Source organism: Malania oleifera, chromosome 4, assembly GCF_029873635.1.
Source record: "Malania oleifera isolate guangnan ecotype guangnan chromosome 4, ASM2987363v1, whole genome shotgun sequence".
Taxonomy (NCBI): domain Eukaryota; kingdom Viridiplantae; phylum Streptophyta; class Magnoliopsida; order Santalales; family Ximeniaceae; genus Malania; species Malania oleifera.
The window spans coordinates 81,567,029-81,580,139 of NC_080420.1; the positions used below are offsets into that span (position 1 = coordinate 81,567,029).

The 13,111-nt window shown below is 37.7% G+C and overlaps 1 protein-coding gene across 2 annotated transcripts in view; it reads left to right on the plus strand.

Moving 5' to 3' along the window:
- LOC131154584 (uncharacterized) overlaps positions 1-13,111 on the plus strand; it is a 531,072-nt gene that overhangs the window by 483,534 nt on the left and 34,427 nt on the right. The window contains exon 3 of one of the 2 annotated variants that reach the window (XM_058107453.1): positions 10,902-11,052. In XM_058107453.1, coding sequence (XP_057963436.1) covers positions 10,977-11,052 — 76 coding nt within the window. In that variant the 5' untranslated portion in view covers positions 10,902-10,976. The remainder of the gene's footprint in view (positions 1-10,901; positions 11,053-13,111) is intronic. The other variant, XM_058107454.1, reaches the window with a different exon arrangement.

The following is a 13,111-nucleotide window of genomic DNA, read 5'->3' on the forward strand; positions in this document are numbered from 1 at the left end:
CATTAGTCATTCTAGGAGGAATATTAGAGACAATGTTTACCTTGATGCTCAAGAAATTTCTTATTAATAGTAAATTTTGATACCCTAGATCTATTATGCAAAGCATAAGGAGAAATTGCAGAAAATTTAATACACGGAGTTAAAGGAAGTTCGGTAAAATATAAATGTTAAACTCAATGGTCAAGAAATTCTTAGTAATAGCATCTTTCCATTTTAATTCGTGGCAACTCAAAAGCAACCTATCCAAGAAGTAAAAGTTGTTGAAAAGAGAATGTTAATGTGGATGACCATGTTGAATAATTGGGTGAAATGGAAGAGCCCAACTTAATGATAGGTCTCTCCCTCCACAATATATGTCTAAGTACATACAAAGGACCCTAATTCCCTTACTAACTCACACTAACATAACTCTAGCACGTACTGACGGTGCTAAATGATCGTAATAATGATAAACACTCCCCTTAAGCTAGAGCATATATATCATATGCTCCTAGCTTGTTAAAAATGAATTTAACATGAACACCTCCCAAGTATTTGGTGAATAAATCAGCAAGTTGCAAATCAAACTTTACATGAATTGTTGTTGTAATGAGCTTCTGTATAAGTTTCTCCTGAACAAAGTGGCAATCAACTTCAATGTGCTTTGTCTGCTCATGGAAGATCAAGTTGTAGGCAATATGAATAGTAGTACGATCATCACACATCAACTCCATTGGTTGAGAATGTGGTAAACGCAATTCTTCCAACTTTTTCCTCAACCAAACAAGTTCACATTGTAGTGCGGGCCATGTCCTTATACTTTGATTGAACATGTGACTTGGCCAACACAATTTGTTTCTTACTCTTCCAAGAATCTAAATTACCACCAACAAAGATACAACTCAGTTGTGGATCTTTTGTTGAAAAGTAATCCAATGCAATTTTCATTTGTGTATACCTAAATATGAGTGTGAACCCAATCTTGATGTAAGAGACCACTCTTAGGTGCACCTTTTAGATATCTCAAGATGCGAATTATTGCATCCTGGTGGCTTGTTCTTGGAGAATCGAGAAACTGACTCACAATACTTGTTGCGAAAGACATGTCTGGTCGAGTTGTGCGATAATTCAACTTTCCAACAAGTCTTCAATATCCTCTTGGGTTAGGTAGCAAATCACCCATGTCTGGCACTAACTTACTGTTGCAACCCATGGGCTTTCAACGGGTTTGGATCCAAATAGCCTAGTCTTATTTAAAAGATCAAGAACATTATTCTCTGTGACAAGATGGTTCCCATATCAGTTCTCGATACTTCTATACCTAAGAAGTACTTTAATGGTCCCAAGTCCTTGGTCTAAAATTTAGTTTGTATGAAAAGCTTTGGATCTTGGATGCCTTGATCATCATCTTTAGTTATCACAATATCATTCACATACACAAAAAGAAAAATCTTGTCGGATGGAGTATGACGATAAAATATAGAGTGATCTGCTACACACCATTGGAGGCCAAACTCAAGTACTACAAGTCTGAATCAACCAAACCATGCTTGGGGAGATTGTTTTAAAGCATATAATGATTTTTTGACTCAACACACGGAGCCTGATTCCCCTAATTGACAAACTTAGGTGGTTGCTCCATATTGACCTCCTCCTAAAGGTCAACATGTAGGAAAGATTCTTCACATTTAATTGATGTAGAGGCCAATGACTAGTAGTGGCTAAGGAGATCAACAAATTTGCTGAAGCAAATTTAGCGATTGGAGAGGGTGTGTCTAAATAATCCAAACCGTACACCTGAATATGTCCCTCAACAACAAGGTGAGCCTTCAAACGAGCCACAAAACCATTAGGATTGACTCACATTGTACACCTAGCAACAACCATCAACAAACTTATTTGGAGGAAGTGATACCAAATCCCAAGTATCATTATCATGTGGGGCACGCATCTCTTCAATCATTGCTATCCTCTACCTAGAATGGTTTAGGGCTTCAAAAGTAGATTTTTGAAAAGTAATAGAGGATAGTGTACTAGAAAAACAGTAATATGGGGGTGATAAGAAATTACGAGAAACAAAAGTAGTGATTGGATGTTGGGTACAAGTGCGTTTACCTTTCCGAACAACTATTGGAGGATCGACATACTGGGATATACGATCATTTGATGAGGAAACTAAAGCGCAAAAGTAGAAGTTGGAGAAGGCTGTCCTCCCTTGAGTCACTATGTGCATACTTGCAAATTGGGATGATCCAAGCGACAAGGTGGTCTCAAATTGGATGAAGATGTAGGGGCATTGGGAATAGATAACAGGTTAGGATCTGAGGCAAGGCAGAGGAAGGGACTCGTCAAGGTCAACAAAACTTAAGGAATCAAAGTAGTATAGAGTAGACTCAAAAAATGTGACATTTGTAAAGATAAAAAATTGATGTAAAGTAGGGCTATAACATCAATATCCCCCTTGGGTATAGGTATAGCTTAGAAAAATACATTTGATAGCACAAGGATCCAACTCATCTGTTCTTGGAGTTAACTAATGGACAAAGGACACAACCAAATGTACAAGGAGGAAGGAAGAACAAAGGAGCTTTAGGGAAGATAAATGAATGTGGGATTTTACCACCAAGGACAAGGGATGACATTTTATTGATGAGAGAGCAAGCAATGAGCATAACATCACTCCAAAAAGCTTCATGGACATTCATTAGATACAATAGGGTATGAGTGACTTTGAGAATATGTTTGTTCTTCCTCTTTGCAACTACATTTTGTTGGGGAGTGTCTGCCTCAAGATAACTGATGGATCATACTAGAATTAGTCATTTAAGTAGTGAATTGGGTACCGAAGTACTCCTTAGCCTTATCATTATGAAGTATCCTGATTGGTGTATCAAACTGAGTCTTTATTCGAGAACAGAGAGCACAAAAGATATTAAACAACTGATCTTGCATTAAATACAAGTCATCTTTGAGTACTCATCAACAAATTTAACAAAGTACCGAAACCCCAATTTCGACATGACACAACAAGGACCCAAAAGGGAACACAATGACCAAGGCGACAATGGATTTGAAGTGGTGTTGCAGCGGCTATGCAAAAAGTTCATGAGCAAGTCCTCTGCCAATTGACTTCCTTGTCCTCAGATCTTGAATAATCACTGAATCAAGAAAGAAGGTTACAAAACAATTTAGTGACTGTGTGAGTCCTTGTGTTCAGATCCTGAATAAGGTTTCAAAACAATTTAGTGACCGTGTAAGCATAATATTGAAAATGCATTTAGGAATATACAAAACAGAAGAGAGAGATGGAGAAAGTAGGATTTACCATTCCTATCCTAGTAACCATAGTAGTGGACCCTTTAGTAAAGGTAACTTGATGCAGATTTTTAGGATGCTGGAGAGCAGAAAAGAAGTTGGTTACACTTGTCATATAGTTAATGGTGACATAATTGATAATTATAGGATTGGTGGGAGAGATACTAGATGACATGCAAATTGTAGGATTACCCTTTTGAGCAAAAGATACAATGTGATGAGATGCTTGTTGGGATGCCTAATACTGTAGGAACCTTGAATATGGTTCCTCTGAGACAATTATAATACGCTACTAATTTGAACGAGTACTTGGCGAGGGAAACACACTTTTGAGATTTGGTATCACCATTCCAACACACACACACAAACACACAACCTTGATACAGTAGCAAATCAGAAACACACAACAAACACAATGCTCTTGGAATTCCAAAAGTGAACTTCTAAGCTAGTGGAAACAACCACAAATCTGTCAACCACTAATTCAATTGGGAACGAGTCAACCATTGATTCAATGATAAACGAGTCACCCATAATTGGACATAGCATTGCTACAACCCCCAAAAATTAGCCTACACACACTGCTAGTGCCAAAAGGCACCAACCAATCACCTTAATAATACAGAAAAACAGCTAATGAATTGCCAACCGAAAACTATTGTTTTTGAAGATAAAACATGACCAACAACAAAGGATTTGAAGCATTTTGGAAGAAATTTGTGGCAAAATTGGCTGGAAAAAGCTCACGTGTAGGCATGTGGGGATGGACTTGCTAGCGATTGGCTAGCACATGGGTGGTCCTTTGGCGACAAAAGTTCACCCACCTATAGATTTGAGGGTTTTGTGAATGGTTATGGTGTTGGTTTTGTGAAATATGGAAGGGTTATTGAGATTCTGAAGAAGGCAGCACTGTTTAGGAAGTTTTTGGTGACCGAGTGTTTTCTGGTGACTTATGGACTCGTTTCTAACCTTTAAATGATCCTCTTAAAACGAGAAATTTGCATAGGATAATCAGGTTTAGGGTTTGGTTTGGCGGTAGGATTTATCTTGGATCTTGCTCTTATACCATGTTGAATAATTGGGTAATATGGAAGACCTCAACTCAATGATAGGTCTCTCTCTCTATTTACAATATAGGTCAAGTACATACTAGTGACGATAATACCTTACTAATTCACACTAACATAAACACTAGCATGTCCTAGCAATGCTAAATGAGCAAAATAACCATTAACAAGTCGTATAACTCACATCTGTGGTTCTTGTTGTAGCACAAGATGAGATCAGGGAAAGGCGGTTAACATGGTTTCGGCATGTGCAATGTTGCCAAATGACACACTAGCAAGGAGGAGTGAATTAATGGCAATAGGAGGGGGGAGGGATAGACCTGTAATAACTTGGATCAAGGATCGTGAGTAAAGGATTTAAAAACACTGAAACTACTAAAGGATATTGTCCTAGATTGACGAAATGGCAGAAGAGGATTCAAATTGCTTATGTCACCTAATGGGACTTAAGGCTTGGTTCTTATTGCTGTTGTTATTAGGAAGCTTTTGGGCATGTGCTTATTTTCCAATTTACAAAGTCAGTGTTCTCTTGACATTAGAGAATTCATGAGCTGATTATTAATTGAAGAGATAAAGTAAGAAATGAACATACATGTGATAATTTAGGCATAGCACTGCTTGAAAACAAGATAAGGGAGGGGCGGCTTAGATGGTTTGGGAATTTGAAATGTAGGCCTAGTAGAGCTGTAAGGAGGAGTTAGTTAGTTATTGTTTTTGGCATTAAAAGAGGTAGGGGTCCTAAATAACTTGGAATGAGGTAGTGAGGAAGGATTTAATAGCCCTTAATCTAACAGAGGAAAATGCTCTTGATTGGGTGAATTGGAAGAAAAGTATTCATGTAGCTGACCCCACCTAGTGGGACTGAAGGTTGTTGTTGTTGTTGTTGTTGTTAGTTTAATGAAGTTTCCTATGTGGGAAAATAAGAAATTGTTGAGAATTTTCTATCGTTTGTTTTCAAATTCTATCAAAGATTCACATTTTTGTAATAAAATGTACTTCAATCTATATCAGAAAATGACAACACAATCAATTTCCCCCCCCTCCCTTTAGGACCCTTTGCAAATGACAACTACTTTGGAGTAGATGTGACTTCTTGGAAGCTCACTTGCAGAAATTTAGTTGGGAAGTGATCCTTGATGTAAAATCAACACTTGGTGGGGTTGGGGTTGGGGGGGGGGGGGGGAGCTTTTGTTGTTTATGTAGTACATGGTAAACAAAGAAGTTAAAAGCAATGGAGGAATTCTATACATATGAGATAATCACATTCTTTTTCTAGTTTTTGTTTTTTTATATTTTAGAATGAAAGCACGATGCCAACATACCCTCCTAAGTATTCTACACAACACTCACCCTCAAGCTATATATCTTAGTAATGATTTGGACTTGATCTTGTTTTGAAAGGAGGTCAAGTGGGTGAAGGGGGGGATCGTAACACCAAATTGTTTCATGTGGTGGCCAATGAGAGGAGGAAAAGTTTTATTGAAGAACCCAAGTTAGAATCAGGATGTGTGATGCATGACTCCAAACTCACTAGGGAGGAGATTACAGATTGTTTAGGACTTTGTATACTGAGAATTTAGAGCACTGGCAGACTGGCTTGTCCTAGAGGGCTTTGCTTGGTGTCCTACTGCCGAGGACCTCCCAGATTGTTTTACTATAGTTTTCTTGCTGTAGAGTTGAGAGGTGATTCTGGAGCATATTATGGAGCTCTTTCAAAAATTTCATTGTAATGGGGTGATGGGCGAGAGTGTTAACTTGGCTTTTATTCCTTTATTTTCTAAGGAGGGGTCTAAGAAAGTGAAAGATTTCAGGTCAATTAACTTGATTTTTAATCTTCATAAAATTTTGGCTAAGATTTTGTCTAAAAGATTGAGAGGTGTTCGGGGGTACAGTTACTGTTGAACAATCTGCTTTCATTAAGGATAAGCAGATTTTATATGCTGTTTTGGTAGCAAATGAAGTGTTGGAGGACATAAGGAGGAGGGGGGAAGGAGCAGACTTTTTTAAAGTTGGATTTTGGAAAAGCCTATCACATGGTGAGTCAAATTTTTGGGACCATGTTGTGGCTAAAAATGGTTTTGGAGGGACTTGGAGGAGTTGGATCAAAGGGGCAGACAGACACTAGGATGGAATAGGCCTGCTAATATGCCTAATGTTCCTGCTTGCAATATGATAAGAGGCTATTCCCCCCGGAACAAAAGGATCAAAACCCTCCACACCCCACGCTGGATTTACAGATTGAACTTTTCCAGTTAGTCCATAAGCATTGGAAACCCATATTCCAGGACCATACAAACCTGTTACATGAAATGCATCAAAAGCGAAGCAAGCCATCCCTGAGAGAAATAAGGCCTTGCAGCGGTTGAGACCAAGGATCCTCTATCTCTTTTTCTCTTCACTTCTTGTTGAGAACCATATGTTGAGGCATGCTGAAGGCCTTGATGTGATTTAGGGGCTTAAGGTTGGTAGGGTGGAGGTTGTTGTTTCTCACCTTCATTTGCTGATAACATCCTTCTTTTCCTTGCGGACAATGTTGTGAAGCTATGAAAGGTTTTAGCTTAAAATTTTTGGGAAAATTTTGGGGTTGAAGATCAGCATGTCTAAGAGTGGGGTTGCAGGATGCTTTTGCTACTTTAGCTCATTGTACTATTTTAGGCTCGCTTCTTACTTATTTGGGTCTTCCTCTGGTGGAAATCCTAATTCTGCTATTTTTTGGAGCCTGTGGTTGAGAGAGTGGGTAGTAGATTGGAAGGTTGGAAAAGGGCTTATTTATCTTTAAGGGGTATATTACTTCTATAAGTGCTGCTCATTCTAAGATTCTTATTTATTTCTCCTTTTTTAGAGTTCTAGAAGGTGGCTAATGCCATAGAGAGGATTATGAGAGATTTTTTGTGGTCAGGTGTTGAGGAAGATAATAGAGATCTTCTGGTTAGTTGGGAGAAGGTTAGAACTAAGTCTGAGTGGGTTTTGGGCCTGGAGAACTTGGTGTCTAAAAACATCTGGCTAGTTGGTTAAATGGTTATGGAGATTCCCTTTGGAGGTTGATTCCTTATAGCACTTCGTTATTAAAACCAAGTAGGGATTTATTGGTATGGTTGGGACACTAGAGATGGTGGCAATGTTTCTTATGCTAGCCCTTTGAAACTTATTTCTCAGGTTGCTCATTTCTTCTATCCTTTAACCTTTTACTGTGTTGGGAATGGGAATCATATTCATTTTTGGGAAGATGCTTGGGTGGGTGTGTTATTCTCTCGTCCTTTCTTATTTTCTCTCTTGCACATGCTTCGATTAATGCTACTTGTTTTTTTTGAGGGGGGCTCTCTTTCCTCGGACTTCCATTGTTTTTTAGAAATCTCAATGAGAGAGAGGTTGAGGATATGGTCATGTTGTTGTGAGTGCTTGATTCTTTTGTTCCTTTAATGGGTAGTGATTTGTGGATTTGGATTGGGGATTCTTTTGGTTAGTTATCCACTTATGCATAAAATCTTTCTTGCACATTTGTTGAAAATGCTGAACCCTTCTTATTTTCCCTTGAACCACTTTATTTGGAAGGCTAAGGTTACTTTCATGATCAAAGCTTTCATGTGGACTCTGGCTCTTTGTAGGCTTAGCACCAATGATTTGCTGCAGATGGGGAGACTGTACAAGGGCAGGAGTCTAGACACTTGTCTCATGTGTTTGGAGACAAGTGAGACTGCGACCATTTGTTTCTCCATTGTCAGGTGGCTTGGCACCTTTGGGCTTTTCTGTTCTCAGTTTTCGAGGGAACTTTGGAGACTGTTGATGCTTTTGTGCTGGTGCCTACAGAGGCTTCGGGAGGAGTAAAGAGTGGAATTGCTTTAGGAAGATATGCAGTGTTTGGCAGTTTTGGACCTTGTGATTGTAAGGAATGTAGGGATTTTCAAAGCCAAAACAAATTCTTTGCATTTTCTTTGGGATAGAGTTACTTTATTGGATTCTTTCTGGGTTCTCTCTTTGGGTTTCTTTCAAGGAATTTTGTTGGATCTTCAGTGGGATTGGAAAGGGGCTTTAATGTAATTGTTTTTGTTTCTTTGCTTTTTTTTGTTTTCAGGAGGATATCTCATCCTCCTTTCTCTCTAATTTTCTTTGGTTTGAGAAGGATCTTCAAGCTCAGACTTTGTTGGATAAATTGGGCTTCGATTGTCTGATTGTGGAGGAAACAAAGTTCGGCTTGATGGTAGTAAAAATCTAAGGTGAGGAAGGGTTGGAGGGAATTAGAAAATTTGAAGTGCTTGGTGAATTATGATGAGAAGGGCTTAAATAAGAGTTTTCATGGTTAATTTTAGTTCTAGTTTTTTAATTTTTTTTGCGCTTTTGTTTTCTGTTCCTTTTTTAGGATTTTGTATCCTTGCCTAGATTGTATATTCTCTCTCGATCTCTCAATAATTTTTTTTTCTTGAACTATATAAAAAAAAGAAAAAAACACATCTGGGCTCAAAATTATCCCGTTCATGAACTAATCAGAAAATTGCTTTGCTGAAGAAGTAGAAGCACAAATATTTTCCCCAAGAATTTTCTTGTGCAGAAAGTGACAATAAACCTTAATATGTTTGGTCAGTTCATGAAACACAGATATGAAACCAAATGCATAGCAATTTAGTTATCTGAATGCCTCTTCATAAGAAGAGGACGAGTAAAACCAAGTTCTTGCAAAGGATGCTTCAACTGCATGGATTTACAAGTAGTATGAGTCGTTGTTCAGTATTCTGCCTTAGAAGTTGATTCAATTCTAGCTTGAATGGTTCACTTCTTCTCCATGACACTAGATTTTCCCCCTAGAAACATGGGATTTCAAACTATATTGATGGCAATTTGGTTATCAGAATGCCTCTTCATAGAAGAAGATGAGTAAAACCAAGTTCTTGCGAAGGATGCTTGAACTATGAGTTGACCAGCAGTATGAGCCATTCTGTGTTCTCCCTTGGAAGTTGAGCCAGATCCAATGCAAACAGTTTGCTTATTCTCCATGACACTAGATTTCCCCCTAGATATATTCAGTATTCTATTGTGATCACCTCCCTCCTATGAAATGCTGAATCTGCCTAATTAAAATCTGAGAAGCAAATAATATGTGAGTGACCTTGATGCTACTAGCCACACTTGGAGCTTTCTTCCAGTAATTCAACATATGAGCAATTACATCCCAGTGAGGTCTCGTAGGTTGATACATAAATTATAGAACTTATGTCACATAATTCTGTTTACCTATTCTCTACAATTTTTGGATTAGTTATCAACTATCGTTCTTTAAAAAACCAGCTTCACATTAGGATCCCCAGGAGAATCAACTCTTTTACATGATTACATCCCAACTTTTCCGTTTTCCCTAAGAAGATCAAGCGCACATATACTATAAAGACAAGTTGACACCTTGGGGAAATGGGCCACTTCAATTCCTAGGAAATATCTCCATTTGCTAAATCCTTGGTGTGAAATTGAGATGATAGAAACTGCTTCAAATTTTAAATCCTCATTGATGGACACCTGCAATTGAAATCTTCATCATCACCTGCAATTACTATATTAAAAATAGTCTCCGAGGAATCACTCATTGATGGACAAGAGAAAATTAGCCGGTGGGAAAAGAGTGTTTTTTATTTTTTTGATTTGTTTTGGTTGTGTACCTTCCATTCCTTCATATGATAACGAAGGGCCTTTAATCTTTATTGCCAACTATATGTCCTCTGTTGTTAGCTTAGGATGTCAATTGAATCTCCTTGGTGATTTGCTGAACGCTTTGCACTTGTATATTGTAATGTATGGGGACACAAATGGATGGAATAACAGCAAATAACATTGATTTGACTCCTTATACTTTTTTTGTTTCTCTAAAAATACAGATTATTATATTTATTATTTCTTTGCTGGGAAATCTCAAACTTTTAAGAAATGAAGACTGAGGGATTGTCTTAATTGCATATGGATACTAGATTGTGCTTCTGGAAAACCTTTCTACTTACATTTTTGAATTTGTTCTTGCTCTTACACTTATATTTGTGTTGGTTAATAATGTGATTATAAGTAGTTTAAACAGAGCTTGAAATGTTCTCAGAAGCTAAAGTAGCTTGCATGGTGGCATGGTTCATGGGTGAATATTCATGTATGTCTTTGTGAATTCAATTTTACTTTATCATTGAGGTCCACAATCAAAATTCATAATAATTTCTGAGTAAATTGAAAGATAGGGAGCTTGAATGGGCTATATGTGATTGTATTCAATGGCTGTTGTTGGGTCTGAGACATAATCAGTTTAGGAGGATAAAACTGGATGTGGGCTGTGGTGCCATTTGATGGTCTTGATCATATGATTACTTTTCCATGCAATATGGTGCTGTGCCTTGTTGTAAAATCAAATGAAATCAATTTGGGCTGATGGACTAGTCCTTTATTGCTCATGCTGCTTTATCTATATGTTGGATTTTTTAGAACAATCTATTTATATCCAGTTATCGGTTGATTGATCCTGAAGATTATGTTGTGTGATATGCATTTTTTATTTATTTTTATTTTTATGTATAGGTAGGGTTTGTTCTGGTGGATATAAGGACCATAGCAGAGTTGAACGCACTTTGATTGGCTTGATAAGGCAGTAGTATGGAGAAGATTTCTGCAGCTTGTGCCATGGAATGGAGCATTGAACTTGAGAAGGGTCTCCGATCAAAAAAGCCTGGTAAGCGTTCTGATTTTCTCAGAAATTTTGTGACTACAAATTTTCAAGTATTACCCTTTTTCAGTGGAAGAAGATTTAGATTTATTTATTTAATTATCAATTTTATATCTTTAAAAGTTTTAAGTTTATTTTCTCATCTTATTTCTGTAGTGATTTGATATTCTTTTTCTTTATTTGCTTTTCCTTGTTTAGATTTAAGGTTTGAGCCTATATAATGGCTTCAGTATGTGCATTTGGGGAGAGCTTGCGTTGTTGAAATTGAGAACTCTAATTTGTTTTTTCATTTTCCTTTTATTTTTTATTTGCCCTTTTGTTTAATTTCCCATATTTCCCCTTTATTTTCTTTTATTTTTTGCTGTGTTCTCTTTTGTAAATCAATCTTGCATAAGTTGGTATTAGCCTTTTAATTTTTCTTTGCTTTTGTTTAATTTACCTCTTTTCTCCTTATTTTCTTTTATTTCCAGTTGTGATCTCTTTTTGCCAACCAATCTTGCATAAATTGGTATTGGAGCCTAACTTTGATTTGCCACCTCCATTGTCTCACCATCATCCCTTCTAGCCACCGTCCACCATCCACTACTACCATCCCATTGTCCACCCATCTCCCAATGTTCTCCAGCAGTTGGAAACCCTAGGTTCATCATCTACACTACAGTTGCTACCGTACTCACAACACCCAAGGCTCAATCTTTTTTCCAAATCACAATAATGAAACCCTAGTCCTCCATCTAAATCACGAAGACAACAAATTCTTGAGTCAGTGTGGCTAGTGACTGAAGAAGAAGCAAGGGACAGACAAACATACGTTTGTTTTTTTTTTTTTTTGGGGCTCTGGTGGACAAGGGTAAAAAAGCAAGGAAAGAGAAGTATTGCCACTATATTGGATTGTGTTGCAAGAAAAGCTACACTTGGTCGTCACTCGTCACCACTTGTCATCAAAGAAGAAGTTCAATGCATGTCCATCCTTGGAGATTTTCTGAATTCTATGCTTCCAGTTTGATCTTTTTCCTATAGTCTAAGACCCAAGTCACCCAACCATTGTCATAATCGTTTAGGAATCTTTGCTTGCTGTTGCAAGATGTCATGAGCAAGTTTGTGTAAACTTTGTTCTTTTAGTAGAATGATGCATTAGTGAAAATAAGAAGTATGAGTCCTCTGTTACATTGATGTTTCCCAGATACAAGAGTGATAATAGCATAGAAATCTCTACGGGGGAGGGTGAATATTCATCAATCTTTGTTTAACTCTCTTGATTTTGTGCATGTGTTTAGCCTACTAGCTTCCTTTGTAAAACACTTGTCGGCTACAAAGAGGTGATTAATGAAATTGCGTTACTTTATGGTTTACTGCGTGACTTGTGTTTACTTTCATGTTTGCTTACTACATTTGTTCCATTTGGGTTTGATGGTTGTGAACTTGTTCCTGCAGTTTCTCTGCATGAACAAGCAACTAGTGCCGCACGCTTCTACTCCAAGTGTGAAGTCTTAGGTCAGTGATTATTTGTATTAGAGCCTGGTTACCTTTGGATTGTGGGATTGTGTGCAGCGTTGGTGGGAGTGCCATGTTGTGACCAAGAGAATTGATGCGCTAGAGATACAGGCTGAGGCTGTCAACCATGTAGCCATAGAGGTGGCCAAACCTATATAACATGTTGATACATTTAGAGGGATCCCAAAATAACAAGAAAGTTCAATTGAAGAATTGTCAAAAGGTTTCCATGCTGTGGTAGAAGTGCTACAAAACTTTCCTGCAATTAGTATCGACTTGGAGAAGGTGAAAGTATCCATGGCTACTATATACTTGAGTAGGATGCTAAGCTATGGTGGTGTACCAAGTTCAATGAGATATAGATAGTCGGTGTGTAACTGATACTTGGGTAGACCTAAAAGAGAGCTAAAGGCCCAATTCTTTGTTCAATGTTGAGTACAATGCTCCATGCAATATGCCAAATCTGATGCACACTAGGATAGTAAGGGAGTATGTAAAACAATGTTCTACTTCGATGATGGATATTCGAGACATGTCAAATAAAGACAAGCTGTTTTGTTTTCTTGAATGT